General features: G+C 44.1%; 1 protein-coding gene and 1 pseudogene across 2 annotated transcripts; both read left to right on the top strand.

The window, feature by feature from the left end:
• Nucleotides 1-4,741: 4,741 nt before the first annotated feature.
• LOC309698215 (lactose-binding lectin l-2-like) lies at nucleotides 4,742-7,955 on the top strand (the record flags this gene model as incomplete). The annotated part of the gene is made up of 3 exons (XM_082520514.1): nucleotides 4,742-4,829; nucleotides 5,649-5,906; nucleotides 7,528-7,955. 3 exons carry the CDS (start codon nucleotides 4,742-4,744, stop codon nucleotides 7,953-7,955), a joined length of 774 nt encoding a protein of 257 aa, XP_082376640.1.
• A 3,339-nt stretch (nucleotides 7,956-11,294) lies between these two features.
• On the top strand, nucleotides 11,295-13,173 carry LOC309698073 (lactose-binding lectin l-2-like; annotated as a pseudogene). The gene is made up of 2 exons (XR_014280803.1): nucleotides 11,295-11,427; nucleotides 12,033-13,173. The product of XR_014280803.1 is annotated as a lactose-binding lectin l-2-like (transcript).
• The last annotated feature ends 8,120 nt before the right edge of the window (nucleotides 13,174-21,293 follow it).

The following is a 21,293-nucleotide window of genomic DNA, read 5'->3' as shown; positions in this document are numbered from 1 at the left end:
TGGTCCTCAATCGGAAAAGGGTAGAGTGCTGTTGTCCTCTAGCCCTGTAAACCCTGTGTTAGAGAATAAAATTAGTATTAATGTCATGTTAAGTGGGTCCAACTCTTGGCTCCGCCTGGAGCCTGCATCCACACCACAATTACCTAGAAACCAAAATCAGTGAGTAAATACAAACTTCAGACTTGCAAACAACTGTAGGGTCACAGGAGTAATAAGGCATCCAACACCACAGACACAAGTGTGCCATGTGCAGTTTATTACAAATCATTAAAAACACTACTGTTGCCATAATTTCCCCAAATCATGGATCATCCCATCTGTTTAATCAAAACTACTGTAACCAGTGACTTTTCTTAAGTAATGTCACTCACTTGTTTTCACACTATGAGCTCAACAGTGATATGATAATGAGCCCAACACTAAGATGTTCTGTAATCACTACACAACTTGCTTCATTTCACTCATGTCTGCCTGTGTGATGCTGAATCCTCCACAAAGACCCTCAGAAAAAAAAACACATTAGCAGCGAAGCGTCCGGAGGTCAGGTCTGGATCAACAGATTCCAGAGGTGCTGCTGTAAATCATGTGGTCAGCCCTCCTTTTCTGTGAAAGGAGTGATACTGATTTTAACACAGTATGTGTTAAAATGTGTATTCAATGTACATTGAATACACATTTTCCCACTGTACTGTGTTACTATAACCAACAAGCAGCCAGTAAAACACAGTTTCCTCCACACAAAATCAGTAACACAGAAAAGTGGCAGCTAAAGGGTCAAGTCGGCAAGGCCCGCCCACACTCATGTGGACTTCCAGTCTCTGCCGTCCTCCTGCTCCTGCAAAACAAGCAAACAAAAACACATACATCCACATTTTTTTCACTGTTTGGGGTGGATTAGGCATTAGAAGTGACTAATCCTAAAATAGTTACCGTCTTCTCAATTTCAAGTCAGTCACACTTGCTCCACATCATCAGTCCAGTCACAGTCCATTCATATGCATTAATACCAATGACATGCATTTGTACCAATCATTGCTGACAGTGGAAAACCGCGCACTAATTTAAGTATCTACTGACAGCAATATTACGTCATTCCAAAAATAAAAACAATTCTTATTGCTTTTGAAATGGATTGAATCGCTACAATCCTTTTAAACACAGGACTTACCATCTAATATGGTCAGCGTCCTAGGTAGATGTACTTCTCCTAAGCCATTGTAATCTGGAGAAGCTCACCTTGTATTTGCTCTCAGTAAAGTATTTTATAGCACTTTTACTCCCAATCTTGCAGGCCTGCTTTTAAATCATCAACACACAAAATATCACCCCCAGAGGGATAATACCTGGCAGGTTTTTTCCTAAGTGCACTGTTGCAAAAAAAACAAAACATATTAGGCGTTGTTCAGGACATGTCTAAATATATATGAAAAAATAAACCTGTGTTTCTCTTACAAAAAGAAAACAACCCTAACCTAACTGGCAGAATCAGCCTGGTACTAAAACAAAAAAACCTGCCATGCAGTGCTGCAGTCACTGCTTCTGTTCATGTTCCCCACATCATATTTACTGGTTGCCCACAAGTGCTCCAGAATATCACACAATTCTGGAAAGTCTGGGGCCAACCAACATAGATCCACCTGCTAAATACACCGAGAAAACTTCATGGCAGTGTTTCATCACTGGAATGTGAATTTCTTCCCCAGGCCTGTGCTTTTTACACTCATTTTTCATTTTCACAGACCCAATCATTTCATTTAGCTTTTCACCCTTTGTTTGTTTTTTTCTCCAAAAGTAAACGTGTAACATGTCATCATGTATTTCACAAAACAAGTTTGTTTTTATGTAATCACAGGTGTTTATCTGGGTGCAAGCTTCACCCATACATCAGAAACAGGAAACTCATTTCAACCCTCTGCTACATCTTATTCACTTGTTTTATAATCCAGTCATCTTTCCCTGATCTAGTAACAATCAACTAATTTGCATATCAGCTGATAACCCACTAAGCTGACAGGACAACAGAAATGCATGTTCAAAATATTATCACAAAAGAGAATTTCCTTCATACAGTAAATTACTTATGCTGCACCAATCAAGCAGAAAGCATCTCACAATTCACTGTTAACAACCAAATTTGTTGTCTGATCACTGGTTGGTCATACCAAATCTCTCTTTTTTTCCCCTTTCACAAAAGTTAAACTGTTGTCCTGCAATCTTGAGACACTCAACATTTGATAACAAGTGTCTGTTAAATTTACACTGTTTTAACACTGATGGGAGATAACAAGCTGATCTTCATTGCATGTGTGTGTGTGTTAGCAGGCAGGTTCAATGGAGGTGTGTGCAGTGGAGCTGCATATTCAGCAGGGCATGTCCTTAAAGCTGCACTTCCTTCACATTTCTCTGTTTATGTGTGTTTGTGTGCGTTTCATTTTTACCTTTGTTGCGACTCTTTCTCAACCTCCACAAGACAGACGGCCACAGTTTTCCAACCCAATTTTCACATTAACAACAACAGATTTCATTTTTCCTCCATGCTCTCTTCCCACTTCTCACAGCTTCTGTCTCTCTCCCACATCTGTAGCAGTTCACGGTTGTGGCGTGTCAGGGGCCCAGTGGGCTGTTCTTCTTCAGCTTTTCCTTATGTCTTTCACTCTTTTCAGTCTCTTCCTTTGCCATTTCAACTCCCAGTATGGCAAATATGAAACTCAGACAGTCTTCTCCAGTCCATTCATACACTGTGATGTCGCTGGTGAACCTCTCGGCTTGTGATTGGGAGCACATGCTTCCATCGACGATTGCATTTGTACATACTGCTGAACCCTTCAAGGTTTAAGGTAGTGACCGAAAGAACAAGATTGTGGAAACAAGCGGCGGAAAAAAGCTTCGTCTGAAGGGTGGCTGGCCTCTCCCTTAGAGATAGAGTGAGAAGTTAAGCCATCCGAGAGGGGCTCAGAGTAGAGCCGCCAGTTGAGGTGATTCGGGCATCTGACAAGGATGCCTCCTGGGTGCCTCCTGGGTGAGGTGTTCCAGGCATGCGCAACCAGGAGGAAGCTCCGGGGCAGACCCAGAACACGCTGGAGAGATTATATCTCTTGGCTGGCCTGGGAACGCCTTGGTGTTCCCCCGGATAAGCTGGAGGTGGCTGGTGTTGTGAAATCAGTTTTACCCCGGTTCTTTTTATTCCTCGAGCATCCAGAGATGGCACCGGACTCAGTAGTCATTTTCACAAAATCTTTATTCATCTTCATTTACTCTTCTTCATTTATCCTTACTCTTCTTCATTTATCCTCATTTATGCATGCACTTCTAGAAGGGAAGACGAGGCCGGTGTCCCTCTCCAAAATCTTCACTCCTTTGTCTGTGAAACACAGTTTTATAGAAGGACCCCATCATAAAACCCCCTACGGTGTGCTGCAAACTCTGTGTCTGTGTCTATGTGCACGAGCACATGAATGCCTACATGTGCGCGTTCCCGCGTGCCTATATGAGTGCTCGTGTGTGACTGTGTGCACATGAGTGAGTGTGCGTGTGGATGTGTGTGCGTGACAGTTAAAACACTGTGGGTGTAGGTAACTCCCTAGAGGTCATAAAACCCCTCTCACTTCCAGACCACAGGTATCCAGTTACAATGGTGTTTGTAAAAGCATGTTTGTTTTTTGTTTTTAAATCTAAAAACTTCATGAACTCGTTAATATGGAATTAAAAGATCCTTTAACACTTGAATCTACTGTAGGTCATGCTCTCCTTCTGCACTCCCGAGCTGCCAGCCTCTCTCACCTTTTCTCTTTGTTCATGTTTGATTGTAGGAATGGAGTCCGCTGTGCAGGTCACCAAATACTGACACAAGTACCTGCACTTTGCTGTACTGTAATTTATTGTATCATAAAAGTCCTTCTTGGCAAAATGAAACATTTAGATTAGATGTTAAAACGTGAGCTCTCCACTCCCTTTTTTCATAACAGGTAACCTGCATAAAATTGGATCAATTATGGAAGGCCTACTTAGAGTAACTAAATACCTCTCTATACAGTAGTTTCTACAAACCACTTGAAGGCTGTAAAAAGATAGTTGTGCACTTACAGTTGTCAGTTTCCACTGTTAGAAATGTTATCAGGAAACTTCAGTAAAGAGATATGGTGGAAGCTCAGATGAACAAAGCTTTAAGACGATCACACAAACCTCTCACGAGTGCCAAATATCTGCAGGACAGTGTAGCTGACACAGCAGTGGTAATGATCTGCTTTCAGATTAGTCTGGTTACTGCAGGGGTTTTATTTTGGATGCTTTACAATTGTAATAGACACAAGGGTGAAGTGAAGTAAATCTACTAAACCAAAGGTGTTAATAGTTTATCTATTTTGTCATTTACTCCAATCAGACCTGCCACAGCAGTCACATAGCTCAAGAGAGGATCCTCTTGATTGTGTGGAGTTCATTCTGTCTTTGTGTAATGGAGCAACTCAGGAGTTTTTACCTGTTAGAGCACTGACCTGTCCTGTTTGATTAGTCATTCTGCTGATAACGCCTTTATGGTGCAATACATACAAATCACACAGCAAAAAAACAAACAACATTTGTTCCTGTTTTTGGAATTTGATCTTTTTTTTCTGGTTTGTGTTTAGTTTGAAAACTCCCTCTCAGACAGCTATAGAAGAAAGCAGCTCCAACTCTGTGCAGGAATCCCGTACAAAGAAGCTTCAGCAGCTCTTCATCAAAGGTTGAGACTTAAAGCTCCAACATGATCTTGCTCCTCTTCTTGTTCAGTCTGGCTCTGGGTGCTCCTTCTGAGTCTCCTTCTAATGCAAGTGAATTGGAGCTACAACTTGGTAACCGTCCTGTATTCTGACTCTTCCCTCCCTTCTTGTATTTTAACTTTATTTTGTGTGTGTGTGTGTGTGTGTGTGTGTGTGTGTGTGTGTGTTTTAATTATTTTAATCAAATTTTAATCAAACACTCCAAGATTTTCTGCTTGTTGTGTTTCAGCAGTCAGTGATATGAAATTCTTCGTGTTGGGTTGTAACATAGATTTTTTCCCCATGTCAGATGGGTTCTACCGTAGAGTTATGATAAAGACTGCTTATAAACACAATAAGAGCAGCTTACTTCTCTGCATGTTTTAACTCTCACAGTGTCAACTGTGCAGACATGCTTATCTGATATTCTTCAGTGTCACGGTTCACTGAGGACTTTCACGCAGGACCCTTCAACTTGAGATAAACACAGTGGTATTTATTACACATTTCACCAGGTTTACGTACAGACAGTGCGGGGAATAGTGCTATATACAAGGTGACAGGGGTATGGGCTCCAGGGGATCCAAGGTCGGGATGAAAGGGGGAAAACACTCGCTCCTCTTCGGTCACTCACAATAAGAAATCCTCTCAGGGTAAACAGGGACGGATCCAGGCAATCCGAGCCACACAACGGGTGCGTGGGCTGAGGGTGTGAATCCACAGTGAGTTCCGCACCAGCAAGAGAGAGAGATAAAGAAGTACTAGAGACAATAATGCTACTGATCAGCTACCTGCTGATCCACCAGGCCGTGACATTCAGAGGGTACATCAAAGAAAGAATGTCAGTCACACAGTCAGTCAAACAGTTATTATTTGTATTTCATCAAGTTTTGACTGCTGTGTCTTCTTCAGATGACCACAGAGCAAAACTACTGCGTGGAAGCTGTCCCCTGTTCTGGTACAGCTTCAATGGCCGCTGCTACAAATATGTGGCCACACACATGAGCTGGGCTGATGCAGAGCTCTACTGTGTGTCACAGCGAGCCAACCTGGTGTCTATCCACAGCCAGGAGGAAGAGGAGTTTGTTAAATCATTAATTAAGAACTTTGGCCATGCTGAGGGATGGACCTGGATTGGACTGAGTGACATCCATAAAGAAAGCAGGATGGGTGTGCAGTGAGTTTTTTATACTGGCATGCTGGGCAACCAGACAACGGTGGAACAAATGAACACTGTGTTCACACTAAAGTGTTTGATGCAATTTAGCCTCTGTTTCTGCAACACAGATAACCTACCCTTAGATACTTAAATGTACATTAAACCTCCACTGTTTATGCTATTTCTTTTTTTTGTGTGTTGTGTGAAATTTTCAAAACTCCACTAAACTTGATTTTCATAAAGCACTGGCAGCAAATTTATGGAAGGGAAGACTGGAGTTCCATCAGTTCCTTCTTTGCTGTTTCACATTTCATATCTTTACCTTTTCCATTTCCTTTCTGCCCACTGCCCTCTTTCCTGGAAAACTCCCTACCTCCACAGTTATGTATTCTGGACCAGCTGCCTTTCCACTAGCTGCCCTCACTCCCTCCTTACTAACCCTCTGCATTTCCTGATGTCTTCATGTCTCTCTCATTTTCTTCATTCACAAGCTCCTCAAAGTATTCCTCCCATCACTCTCTTAACTTGTTAGTAACTGCAAAGAAGTTTAGTACAAAGAAGCTTCACCAGCTCCTCATCACACTTTGAGACTTGAAGCTTCAACATGATCTTGCTCCTCTTCTTGTTCGGTCTGACTCTGGATGCTCCTTCTGAGTCTCCTTCTGATGACACTGAAGTGATGCTATGATGGTGTCTGTCCCATACTCTGGCTACTCTTTACTTTTTCTTTATTTCTGTGTTTTTTGTCTAAAAATGATTTAGTTAAACACTCCAAGAACCCTTCTCTCCCATGTCTCTGATGTTTTTGTTGGATTTTGAAATGCAGCAAAAACATTTCAAAGTCATGCCAGATGGGTTCTGCTACACCACAGAGTTATGATGAAGACCTGCTCACTAATGAAAGAGCAGTTTACTCTTTGCATGTTAACATTCATCTTTATGGACAGACTGATCTTTTGTTATCAATAAAACATCCCAGATTGACAGAACAGGGTTTTCAGAGGACATGTTGATACTTCAGATTAAGTGGATGTAATGTGATAACTAATACATAACTTCTCACAAAATGAGACTGTACAGATAGTACCTGTTATATCAAGGCCCTGTGCTATTCACACAGTGACACAGAATAACAAACACATGTATAAATTTTTCAGAGTACTAACAGTGAACCTTTGTATTGGTTAGCTGAGTTCAGCAGAAGATGGAGACATTGTTACGATGAGCCTTTTCTGTCTAAACCACCACATGACAGTTTCAGTATTTTAATGAAAGTTATGTTGTTGTTGTTGTTTCAAAAGAAATCGCGAATTTCACAAGCAGACATTATGAAGGTCTTGTACTTCTAATATTGTTATTATATAATCACGTTCCTCAAAGGCCATCTCCAGGTGGACCTGGTTTCCTGTTTTCACTTATGTCCATCTTCTATGTAGTTCTGTATGAGTAAAGGGGTTTTTTGATTGTTTTTTGCCAAATTGATATGAAGAATCCCTTTTTGAAGCATATACGAAAAGGCAGACTGTTACTTTGTGGCACGTTCAGGATCTCAGAGCTACTTCGAGCAGCTAAACTTTGTGACTCTGACAAAAAGCATGATCCTGTTTCTCTTCTTGTTTCTGTTTTCTTTAGATAACCAGACAGTGAAACTACTGCGTGGAAACTGTCCCATGTTCTGGTACAGTTTCAATGGCCGCTGCTACAAATATGTGGCCACACAAATGACCTGGGCTGATGCAGAGCTCTACTGTGTGTCTGAGAAAGCCAACCTGGTGTCCATCTACAGTGAGGAGGAAGAGGAGTTTGTTAAATCTTTGATTAAGAACTTTGACCATGCTGAGGGACGCACCTGGATTGGACTGAGTGACCTCCATAAAGAAGGCAGATGGATGTGGTCTGATGGTTCTGCAGTGAGTTTTGTCCACTGGCATGCAATACAACCAGACAACGAAGGAGGAGCTGAACACTGTGGTCACATGAACTATGATACAAAGTGGAATGATGTACCGTGTTCTAGAAATCATACCTCTGTTTGTGCTACTCGTGTAGCTTGCCCATAGCAACTGAGAACCTTACATATTCAAAGTGTCATGGTCTGGCTGGCAGACCGTGGGGGGTGTGGGGAAGGAGGACCCAGGCGCGGTGGTCTATGTACAAGCAGTGCGTTTATTTACAGTGTATGAAACTAAACAACAATAAATCCCCGTGCTTTCCCCAGACTCCCGTGTCGTGTCTTCTCCTAGTGTTTGTGCTCTCTGGTCCCGTGTCTCAGCACTCCCCGTGTTGGCTGCTGTCTGGCACTCCACCCCTCTCCTGGGGACACAATAGAAGCAGCCGTCAGGACACATACAACCGCGGGCATATACACACACTAACCAAGCACAACTGGGTGACTAACGTGGAGTCTCAAGCAATGATCCCGCGTCAGTGGGAGCTCCAAGACTCTCCTAAGTAGCTCCCCCGACGAGGCCTGATCAGCAGCAGGTGTGTGGCTTCGGGTGTGGCCAGACCGTCAGCAGGGCCACACCCACCAGGCCTGAAGGAGCCCACCGAAACACATATACACACACGCAAACAGGGAGAATGACAGCAACACCAAATATACATACAATAATAATAATAATATAATTCATAACTGCTCAGGGATCCTGGGTCTGAGCGACCCAGGATCCCTGACACAAAGACTTTCATGTTAATTATTGCTGGATCAAAACTGTAAATATCACTGATGTGAAGTCATACCTTAATTCTAAATCTATATCTCACTCACTATGTATTAATAGACCTCTCTGCATTGAATCATATCTGTTATTAACCTCTGTCTCTCTTCCACAGCATGTCTTTATCCTGTCTTCCTTCTCTCACCCCAACCGGTCGCAGCAGATGGCCGCCCCTCCCTGAGCCTGGTTCTGCCGGAGGTTTCTTCCTGTTAAAAGGGAGTTTTTCCTTCCCACTGTCGCCAAAGTGCTTGCTCATAGGGGGTCATATGATTGTTGGGTTTTTCTCTGTATCTATGAAGCGCCTTGAGGCGACTTTTGTTGTGATTTGGCGCTATATAAATAAAATTGAATTGAATTGAATTGAATTGAATATGTTATTCTGCCAAAATCTTTAATTTTATCATAGTTTTGTGACATTTTAGAAGAAGCTGAACTGTCTGATATTGAATCCAGGCTGTACATTAAGCTTCATGAATGACTCCAGCCAGTGATATAACGACAGTGTGCATCTCATGATTAAAGCTTTTCGATCTGGCTCTGGGTGTGTTCTTGCATTCAAATGAACTTAAAGTAAAGCTACTGAGTGCTAACTATCACATCTAATTTTAGAACTACATATATACAAGATACACAGATGGAAACACAAGCAAAACTCTCCACTTGTTTCCAAAATTTACAAAGCCTGAGTGTCGTTGCTGTACTAGTGAAGTTGCAGGTCTTTGACTCCAGGCAGGTGCATTTCTCAGTGAGTGAGGCAGGAACTTCAGGTGGGTAATTAGTAAGCAGACAAGACACAAAGGCGACAGAACAGAATTTACAAAAGTCATCATCAAACAAGTTTAGCCAATTTGCCACCATAATGAAGACACGTTGTCACAGCTAGTCCTTAAATACACAGTACAGATAAAAGCAATGAGTTGCAGGTGTGTGAGCAAGCCTGGGAAAAGGCACAGGTTATCTGCTCACCTCTTCATCGCCTAAGATGCACGGACATCAACAGTAGCTGTTCAGTGGACATCAAAAACGTTACAAAACAACTCCTTCAGTGGACCAAAATTGGACATCCAAAAATGACAACATCTGTTTACACAGTGGGAAAGGTCGTCCAATTAATTAGGCTGCTTTTGAAAGTTTGCAAATGTGAAAAGGGGTGACGACAAACAGCATATTCCATTAATATTAATTATTTAGCACTGTATGCATGAGATTATGATTTGGGGCTGACCCCCCTAAAAGTTTGAACCTAAAATCACCTCCGAAGGAAAGAACAAAGCTCTTCCTTATTAAATTTTATAGAAAAACTTAAAGAGAATGAGAGCTAATGCTCTTTAATGCAGGGAATTAGCTCGCTCTGTGTTTACTAGAGCAGATCTATTTGTCTCTTTCTGTTACTGTAACCTTTCCTGATTGTTTAATCATTATGCTGCAAAGGCCTTTGATCATACCATAAATATACAATTACAGCAAAAACAGCCACGTTCTCCTGGAAGTCCAAAGAAAATGTTACTGCTTAAAAACTATCAAGTTCTTTGGCGTCTCATGATTTTCTTTGTCTTCTGTTTTGATTTATTGTGTCCAACGGAAAGCTTTGTGTATTACTAGGAATTAGTTAATTTATTGTGTACTGCAGCCTGGTGTTGAGTCCACTGACAGAGACACAGCTTGGTAAGAAGAAAATAAGACATCTGACGGCTCGCTTATCTGTACATGATGTGCTGCAGAACTATGTTCTTCTGAAGTGGCTTGAAAAACAAACTGAAGAAACATATCTTTTTTTTAATATCTTTTTTTTTTTTTTTGTTATTCAGAGGTTGCATGAAAATACTATAACAGGCAGTTTTATTCAAGCTAAGCTAGTTTATAGTGATGAACTGTGCTGGGCTGCTCCACTGCAGGCTGTGGTGTTCATGGTCAATGTTAGGATATACATCAAGGGTAAAAGATATGAATTTATATTTAAAGTGATGATACTGATTAGTTCAACTCACCAAATTACTTATACCAGCTTTATGGTCTCAAGGAAATTAGTTTGAGAAATATCTGTTTATATCTTGTTGAATTCAGTTGGCTAAATTCACAAAGAGCCATGAACATTAGAAAAGTGCAGGTCAGCAGATAACAGTCGGACATAACAGGGGCAAGTGGGAATTTTATATACATATAGCCACTTTGGGTGGCTGTAGCTCAGGTGGTGGAGCAGGTGTTGATTTACTAATTGGAAGGGTCTAGTTTGATCCCTGGCTGCTCCAGTCTACGTGCTAAATATCCTTGGCCAACATAATAACCCCAAGTTACTGCCTTATGCATCAACTGAAGTATGAGCGTGTGTGAATGTTCTGTCTTTATTTATGAGAGCAGCTCTGCTTGCCCCTTCCTGTTACAACTGTCCTCTTTCTTTAATCATTATGCTGAAAAGGCCTTTGAACAAACCATAAATATAGAATTACAGCAAAAACAGCCACGTTCTCCTGGAAGTACCAAGAAAACGTGACTGTTCAACAACTATTAACTTTTTGGCATGTGATGTTTTTTCTGGCTTATGTTTATTGTTATTGTGTACAGTGGAAAGCTTTGGTCCATGTGGCCAATGATGTCACACCAGCAGTGAAATCTCGCTCTGCTCAGCTATAAAAGAAAGCAGCTTCAACTCTGCAGAAATCTGAACATCCTGTACAAAGAAGCTTCAGCAGCTCCTCATCACACTTTGAGACTTAAAGCTCCAACATGATCTTGCTCCTCTTCCTGTTCAGTCTGGCTCTGGGTGCTCCTTCTGAGGCTCCGTCTGATGAAAATGAAGTGAAGCTCCAACTTGGTAACTGTCTCATATTCTGACTGCTCTTTTCTCTACTTTTCCCTTTATTTATGTCTTTTTTATTTCACTTCGAGAACATGTTGTGCATATTTCTGATGTCTCTATTTAAGCAGAGTCAATGATACAAAATTCTACAAAATTCCCAACATCAGATGGGTTCTACTCTTGTTAATCTCGTTAAAGTGACATTAAAGCCATAACCGCTTTAACGCGGCTAATCTCCGTTAGCAAGTTATCACGGATCGCCCCATCTGTGGGGCTGGACAACACTAATGCATTAACGAGCTAACTGTGCTGAGGCTTTGACACCTTGCACCTTCCCGCGTTGATGCGGCTATGGCGTTAAAGTCATTTTAATGAGATTAACGCTGACAGCACTAGTTTTACTATACCACAGAGTTATGATAAATACTTGCTGGTAAACACAATAAGAGCAGCTTACTTCTCTGCATGCTTTAACTTTCACAGTATCAACTGTGCAGACATGCTTGTCTGATGTGCCGTCTCTGAAGAATCCCAAAGAAAAAAGTCTGTCACACTGACAAAAACCTGATCCCTTTCATTCCTGCTTTTTCATTAAGTTCTGACTGCTGTGTCTTCTTCAGATGACCACAGAGTTCAACTACTGCAAGAAAGCTGTCCCATGTTCTGGTACAGCTTCAATGGCCGCTGCTACAAATATGTGGCCACACACATGAGCTGGGCTGATGCAGAGCTCTACTGTGTGTCACAGCGAGCCAACCTGGTGTCTATCCACAGCCAGGAGGAAGAGGAGTTTGTTAAATCTTTGATTAAGAACTTTGACCATGCTGAGGGATGGACCTGGATTGGACTGAGTGACCTCCATAAAGAAGGCAGATGGATGTGGTCTGATGGTTGTGCAGTGAGTTTCGTCTACTGGCATGCAGGACAACCAGACAACGCAGGAACAAATGAACACTGTGGTCAACTAACTATTCAAACTTAAAGAAGTGGAATGATTACCAGTGTTCTCTCAATTTAGCTTCTGTTTGTGCAACACGGATAAACTGCCCTTAGAAACTGAAAAATACTTTTAATCTGCACTATTTGGGTTGGAACGATGCAGAACTGTGTTCTGGTTCCTTCAGTTAATGAGCAACTCAGTCTGATAGACAGATGAACGTGTATTACTGGGAATGAGTTAATTTGTTGTGTACTGCAGCCTGGTGTTGAGTCCACTGACAGAGACACTTTATAAGTAACAAGAAAATAAGACATCTGACGGCTCGCTTATCTGAACATGATATGCTGCTGAACTATGTTCTTCTGAAGTGTCTTGAAAAACAAACTGTAGAAACGTGTTATTTTTATTGATGAACTGTGCTGGGCTGCTCCACTGCAGGCTGTGGTGTTCATGGTCAATGTTAGGATATACATCAAGGATAAGAGACATGAATTTATATTTAGAGTGATGAAACTGATTAGTTCAACTCACCAATTTACTTTTTATACCAGCTTTAGGCTCTCAAGGAAATTAGTTTGTAAAGCATCTGCTCATATCTTGTTGAATTCAGACCTTCTCTGCAGGTCACCAAATTATCAAATCAAATCAAATCACTTTTATTGTCACATCACATGTGCAGGTACATTGGTACAGCACATGTGAGTGAAATTCTTGTGTGCGAGCTTCACAAGCAACAGAGTTGTGCAAAATACAATAATGTAAACAAGCAAAATACAAGAATGGCTACATCTGAAACTAATAAATATATGTACAATATATAATAGTATATGCATTTCTGGATGTGTATACTAAATATTTTTCTACACGTGTGTGTGTGTGTGTGTGTGTGTGTGTGTGTGTGTGTGTGTGTGTGTGTGTGTGTGTACACATATTTTACAAATTAAATAGAGTACCCTTATACTACCCTAAGTATCTGGACTTTGCTGTAGTTTTATTGTATCATAAAGGTCCTTCATTGGCAAAGTGGAACATTTAGATCAGATCTTAAAACGTGAGCTCTTCACTCCTTTTTTGTTACAGAAGGCCAACGTAGAGTCACTAGAAAAACATAGTCATGCGCTTTCAACTATCAGCTTTCATTGTCAGAAATGTCATTTTAAAAATCTTAAGTAAACTTTTATGGTGGGAGTTAAGATGAGAGCTGTAGAAAGCTGATGAAGCTGATGAAGAAAGCTTTAAGGCTGGACTTCACATTTTAGGATAGAAAGCGACAAACTCCCAACATGAGTGTCGGATATCTGCAGGACAGCCTAGCTGGCACAGCAGTGGTAATGATCTGCTTTAGTTTAAAAGTCTATGGTTTTGTTTAGTTTGGCTTATTTAAAAAATGTAATAGACACAAGAGCATTTAAACATTTGTACACACTGCAAATAAAGTGGCAAAGTACAAGCAAAAATTAAAGATTAAGTGTATAACTCTTACAGTTACATAGACAGTCTTTCTTTTTATTGACTCTGAACAGGCCGGCCACAATCACTTCATTTATATGTGTTCACTGCAATAAAAAGTGTGCACAAGGTTTGTTTTGGATTTGTTTACTGAGAATGATCGCACACTTCTATTTCCTCTTCCTGGTATAGTAACCTATTCTGTTAAGCATTTTGCTGATGATGTGATTTTATAATATAATAAATCAATAAATACTCATAAAAACAAACAGTGAAGTTCTCTGGAAAAGGCCAGAGCTCAACACGTGTCAATAAGTAGTTAAGTGATGTCTTTGAGTTGTGGATAATTTTACCAAAACACATTTGAATGAGTTTTACAAAAAAGACTAAAAGTTCAACGATGATCTCATAAATAAATAATATGTCTGTCCTGAGGCTTTTGTTAGAAATGAAGTAAGCTAACAAACACTAGGAAAGACAAGCAGTTTCATTCATATGGACTTCACTATGAGTTTAATTTCCAGCTGTTTTGCTTTTCTTTTTTGAAAAGCAGAGCTTACTTATACTGGACCCATCCTACTGTCTCTTTCTCCTGCTGAGGTCCAGTTCTAGGCTCAGCATCAGCTGGGAGCACGTGCACCTGGACCAAACCAAAACATGAAATAAGGAGGGGGGAGGCTGACTGGATATTATTGTTGTTGCCAAAAACAAAGCTACATTAATCATCCTCTCTGTTGTAGCTCAGGTCTGTTTTTTGATACTGCAATTATTTGTCCAGGGTGTACCCCGCCTCTCGCCGTATGACAGCTGGGATAGGTTCCAGCCCCCCCCCCCAACCCTGAAAAGAATAAGCAGAAGCGAATGGATGGATGGATGGTATTCAAAAATCCATCTATAAACCAAAGGTCCGCATTATGTTATTTAATTCATTTTAAAATTTGTATTTACTTCAACTTTACTGGCTGCCATAGCAGAGTCACATATCTCTGTCTGGGCTGAGAGGATCCTTCTGAGAGGGGAGAGTTCAATCTGTCTTTGTTTACTGGAGCAGCTCAGGAGTTTCTATTTGGTCCTTCCTGTTAGAGATCTGATTCACCCTGTTTGATTAATCATTATGCTGATATAGCTTTGTGGTACCATAAACATACAGTGGGGCAAAAAAGTATTTAGTCAGCCACTGATTGTCCAAGTTCCCCCACTTAAAATGATGACAGAGGTCAGTAATTTGCACCAGAGGTACACTTCAACTGTGAGAGACAGAATGTGAAAAAAAAATCCATGAATCCACATGGTAGGATTTGTAAAGAATTTATTCGTAAATCAGGGTGGAAAATAAGTATTTAGTCAATAACAAAAATACAACTCAATACTTTGTAACATAACCTTTGTTGGCAATAACAGAGGTCAAACGTTTACTATAGGTCTTTACCAGGTTTGCACACACAGTAGCTGGTATTTTGGCCCATTCCTCCATGCAGATCTTCTCGAGAGCAGTGATGTTTTGGGGCTGTCGCCGAGCAACACGGACTTTCGACTCCCGCCACAGATTTTCTATGGGGTTGAGGTCTGGAGACTGGCTAGGCCACTCCAGGACTTTCAAATGCTTCTTACGGAGCCACTCCTTTGTTGCCCGGGCGGTGTGTTTTGGATCATTGTCAAGTTGGAAGACCCAGCCTCGTTTCATCTTCAAAGTTCTCACTGATGGAAGGAGGTTTTGGCTCAAAATCTCACGATACATGGCCCCATTCATTCTGTCCTTAACACGGATCAGTCGTCCTGTCTCCTTGGCAGAAAAACAGCCCCATAGCATGATGTTTCCACCCCCATGCTTCACAGTAGGTATGGTGTTCTTGGGATGCAACTCAGTATTCTTCTTCCTCCAAACACGACGAGTTGAGTTTATACCAAAAAGTTCTACTTTGGTTTCATCTGACCACATGACGTTCTCCCAATCCTCTGCTGTATCATCCATGTGCTCTCTGGCAAACTTCAGACGGGCCTGGACATGCACTGGCTTCAGCAGCGGAACACGTCTGGCACTGCGGGATTTGATTCCCTGCCGTTGTAGTGTGTTACTGATGGTGACCTTTGTTACTTTGGTCCCAGCTCTCTGCAGGTCATTCACCAGGTCCCCCCGTGTGGTTCTGGGATCCTTGCTCACCGTTCTCATGATCATTTTGACCCCACGGGATGAGATCTTGCGTGGAGCCCCAGATCGAGGGAGATTATCAGTGGTCTTGTATGTCTTCCATTTTCTGATGATTGCTCCCACAGTTGATTTTTTCACACCAAGCTGCTTGCCTATTGTAGATTCACTCTTCCCAGTCTGTTGCAGGTCTACAATACTTTTCCTGGTGTCCTTCGAAAGCTCTTTGGTCTTGGCCATGGCGGAGTTTGGAGTCTGACTGTTTGAGGCTGTGGACAGGTGTCTTTTATACAGATGATGAGTTCAAACAGGTGCCATTCATACAGGTAACGAGTGGGGGACAGAAAAGCTTCTTACAGAAGACGTTACAGGTCTGTGAGAGCCAGAGATTTTCCTTGTTTGAGGTGACCAAATACTTATTTTCCACCCTGATTTACTAATAAATTCTTTACAAATCCTACCATGTGGATTCATGGATTTTTTTTTTCACATTCTGTCTCTCACAGTTGAAGTGTACCTCTGGTGCAAATTACTGACCTCTGTCATCATTTTAAGTGGGGGAACTTGCACAATCGGTGGCTGACTAAATACTTTTTTGCCCCACTGTAAATTACACATCAGCTCAGTTCATTGGACTGCTACAGAGAGGCCAAGTACAGGTTCACTAAAGAAGTGGACATTGCTAAACATCAGCACTCTGAGAAGATGCAGCAGCAGATCTCAGAGAATGACTCGGCCTCTGTGTGGAAAGGTTTTAGGAATATCACCAACTACAAGCCTAAAACCCCCCACTCCACTGATGACTTGCTCTTGGCCAACACCCTCAACGACTTTTACTGCCGTTTTGACGAGCCATCAGGCAGCCTTCACACCTCCAACGGCCCCAACAAAAGAGACACTTTGGACACTCATTCCCCCACCTCTCCCCCCTCCAGGGCTTTGGAGTTGACGTCACGCCGCAATGCATTGTGGGAGCGCAGCTCCATTTTCGGGGTCTGCGAATCAAAACAAACACACTGTGTTGGAACGACGACAACAAGAAACACGCTTAAAAACAGCTAAAAAAGAAAACGGACGGTATAGAGACCGATTGCGTCCAGAGGTGAAGCAGCGGTACTTGAAAAAAATAGAGTGCATCGCAAATCTGGACCCATATGAAATACGGCAGTGGAGTAAAGACCCAGACGACTTACCGCCACTGTCCTACCCCGATATCTTCACGTATCTTGTTTGTGGAGTAAGCGCTTACACAGCGAACCAGTTTCATAATTACAAGTCACTGGAGGCGCACATCCAATTTACAAATGGCTGGGCGCAAGATTTGGCTATTTTCAAGCCGCCAAACTCTGAGTACGTCGTCATTCATACCAAAGTAAGTCAGCTGGAGTGCATCGAGTGAAATAGCCATTTTCCACCCCCCACCATAATTAATGTTATACATTTATCATTGAACTGCTAAAATATCGTTATCATATTATATGCCCGTAATTGTAAAGTACATGCAAATTAACACATTGATATTCGGGCAAATTATTAACGCCAATTTGTGTCCTTCCTGTCTCATTTCATTTATTGTCTTTACATCAACCAATCAAGTCACTCCATTCGATGTTTGATCGCAATTTCTATAACTTCCGAGACCACCAACGATGATATTATTCAGCTATAAAGTGTGATGTGAACATATTTAGAACTTACCGGAATGAAAATGTCTTGAGCACACCAACTGATATCTGGAGACGGAACAGAACTTGATATCAGCTCGTCTCACGGCTGCTATCCAGGCTAGACGCCTTCGTTTGGTAATATCCGATACATGAGCTCCTTCATGTTGCTTCCAGGTTGGGAAAGCATAAAAAGACAATCGAAACGTATTCCCGTGCCGGTCGTAAGATCGAACATTGCAGCCGACCGCACAGCAAGTACGAACCATGGTGTCACGGGAGTGGAACGGACTCAGGCGCAGACTGAGGTGGCACAGTTCAACGACACTTTATTAATCATACTGGTGCACTATATACACGTGAAGGGGGGGGGGAAACACCAGGGTCCCGGGGATCACTTGGCTGGGGAGACACACTTCTTCGAACTCGCTCTGCTCCTCGTCCAAACAGTCTCCACACAAGCAGCTCAGCTCACTCTCCTACTCACGGGGTCCAGGGGTCACAAAAGGGCTGATCCAGGTAAACCTGTTTACACAGACGAGGGTAAGTCGAAGGCAAACACGGGAACAGTAGAATCGCAAGGAAGCCAGGCAATACTAACGAGAGTTACTCAATATTCCAGTGACGAACAGCTCAGAGCCCCAGCCTTAAGAGCCAGAGAACTGCAATCCGCTCGAGATCAGCTGCAGGTGCGTGGGCCAAGGGCAGGAGCCCAATCAGAGCTCCGCCCAGGCAGACAGGTAGGAGAGACAGAGTGAGAGAAAAACAACAAACACTTGTGGCCACACTGGGCTGGCCGGGGAGGCACAGGGACCATGACAGTACCCCCCCCTCAACGGGAGCCCCCCGGCGACCCACCAGGCTTACCTGGGTGCAGGCGGTGGAAGTCACGGAGCAGGTCCCTACCCACGATAGCCGACCGGGGCACCCAGGAACGTTCCTCTGGCCCGTAGCCCTCCCAGTCAACCAGGTACTGAAAACCCCGACCCCGGCGGCGGGAGTCCAAGACGCGCGAGACGGCGTAAACCAGCTGGCCACCCACGAGCCGGGGCGGCGGCGGGGGCCTGGAAGGAGGGCACAACGGGCTGGAGACCACCGGCTTGACCTGAGAGACATGGAACACATCATGAATACGCATGTTGCGTGGCAGCGCCAAGCGGACGGATGCAGGGTTGATCACAGCACAGACATCAAATGGGCCGATGAAGTTGGGGGAGAGCTTCCTGGATTCGGCACGTAAGGGCACGAAGCGAGTGGAGAGCCATACCTTCTGCCCCACCACATACTCAGGGGCGGCCGTCCGGTGGCGATCCGCGAGTGCCTTATTCCGTTCCTTCGTCCGGAGTAAAGCCGCCCGAGTGGCCCGCCAGGCCCTGCGACACCTGCGGAGGTGATGTTGGACAGACGGAACAGTATGCTCACCTTCAACCATGGGAAACAGAGGCGGTTGGTATCCCAGAGACGCCTCAAAGGGTGACACACCGGTAGCAGAGGACGTGTGACTGTTGTGAGCATACTCTATCCACGGCAGGTGTTCACTCCAGATGGCCTGGTTATGGGAGGCGACACAGCGGAGGGCGGCCTCCAACTCCTGGTTGATGCGCTCCGTTTGGCCGTTGCTTTGCGGGTGGAAGCCAGAGGAGAGGCTCACCTTGGCACCTATGGCAGAGCAGAACTCCCTCCACACCCGCGACATGAACTGAGGGCCCCGGTCCGAGACAACGTCCTCAGGGATGCCATGGAGCCGAAAAACGTGCGTGGTGAGGAGTCGGGCAGTGTCCAAGGCTGTGGGGAGCTTAGGAAGCGCAACGAAATGGGCAGCTTTGGAGAAACGGTCAACGACGGTCAATATTGTAGTGTTACCTGCAGATGGTGGCAGACCAGTGACGAAATCCAGAGAGATGTGGGACCAGGGTCGGCTGGGTGTGGAGAGTGGCTGCAGACATCCAGACGGATGTTGATTGGAGTGCTTATTTCGAGCACAAGTGGTGCAGGCGGTGACGTACTCCCGTGAGTCTTTAATGAGGGCGGGCCACCAGAAATACCTGCGCAGGAATGCAGTGGTGCGGTTAACTCCTGGATGGCAGGAAAAACGGGCCGTGTGAGCCCACTGGAGCACCCGGGACCGGACAGCCGCCGGAACAAAGAGTCGATCAGGGGGGCCCGTGCCAGGATCAGGGTCGGTTTCTTGTGCCTCCCGGATGAGCTCTTCGATCTCCCACGTAACTGCTCCAATAACGCAGGAAGTGGGCAGAACAGATCCAGGGTCGGACTCCTCCCCGACTGCGGCGTATTGCCGGGAAAGAGCGTCTGGCTTAACATTACGGGAGCCTGGCCTGTACGTGATGGTGAAATGAAACCGGGTGAAAAACAAAGCCCACCTGGCCTGCCGTGAGTTGAGCCGTTTCGCCGAGCGGATGTATTCGAGATTTTTATGATCGGTCCAGACAATGAACGGCTGTGCAGCTCCCTCCAGCCAGTGCCTCCACTGCTCCAGAGCCAGCTTTACGGCCAGAAATTCGCGGTCTCCGATGTCATAATTCCTCTCAGCTGGGGAAAGACGACGAGAGAAAAAAGCACAGGGGTGGAGCTTACCCTCGAACCGTTGGGAGAGCACGGCCCCTACTCCAGACTCCGATGCATCCACCTCCACAACGAACTGCAGGGTGAGGTCAGGCTGGCGAAGGATCGGGGCGGTGGCGAACCGTTCCTTGAGGCGAGAGAAGGCTTCCTGAGCCAGCAGGTCCCAGTGGAATGGCACCTTGGGTGATGTTAACCTAGAGAGAGGCAGAGCAATTTTACTAAAATCCCTGATGAAACGCCTGTAGAAGTTAGCAAACCCCAGAAAGCGCTGAAGCTGCCGGCGATCGGGTGGTCTGGGCCAGTCCAACACTGCCTGAACTTTTGCCGGGTCAGGTTTCAAGTCCCCTCTGGTGATGATGTAGCCCAGAAACGCCACTGAATCCATGTGGAAGTCACATTTCTCTCCTTTAACAAAGAGCCTGTTCTCCAGCAGGCGCTGCAGGATCTGCCTTACGTGGACCTCATGTTCCGCTTTAGATTTGGAGAAGATGAGAATGTCATCTAAGTAGACAAAAGCACATCGGTTAATAAAGTCTCTGAGAACATCGTTAACAAGAGCCTGGAACACGGCTGGGGCGTTGGTCAGGCCGAAAGGCATCACAAGGTACTCGAAATGGCCTAGGTGAGTATTGAAGGCCGTTTTCCACTCATCCCCTTCACGGATTCTCACCAGATGGTAGGCGTTGCGCAGGTCCAACTTACTGAAGATCGTGGCACCCTGAAGTAACTCAAAAGCAGAAGAAAGAAGGGGCAGAGGATACTTGTTACGAACAGTGATTTTGTTAAGCCCGCGATAGTCGATACAGGGGCGAAGGGTCTTGTCTTTCTTAGCAACAAAGAAAAACCCCGCTCCCACCGGGGAGGACGACGGCCGAATGATGCCCGCAGCGAGAGAGTCAGCAATGTAATTCTCCATAGACTCCCTCTCTGGCTGAGAAATGCTGTACAAACGACCAGAGGGAAGCGGAGCCCCAGGCAGGAGATCAATCGCACAGTCATACGGTCTATGAGGGGGGAGTGAACGCGCCCCATCTTTACTAAACACTTCAGCCAAATCATGATAAACACGCGGGACCGAGGTCAATTCCGGAGGCTCGAC

This window comes from Aulonocara stuartgranti, assembly GCF_965226115.1.
Source record: "Aulonocara stuartgranti genome assembly, chromosome: 22".
Classification (NCBI taxonomy): Eukaryota; Metazoa; Chordata; class Actinopteri; order Cichliformes; family Cichlidae; genus Aulonocara; species Aulonocara stuartgranti.
Note: the sequence above shows the minus strand (reverse complement) of the source record. Positions and strands in the feature narration are given on the sequence as shown.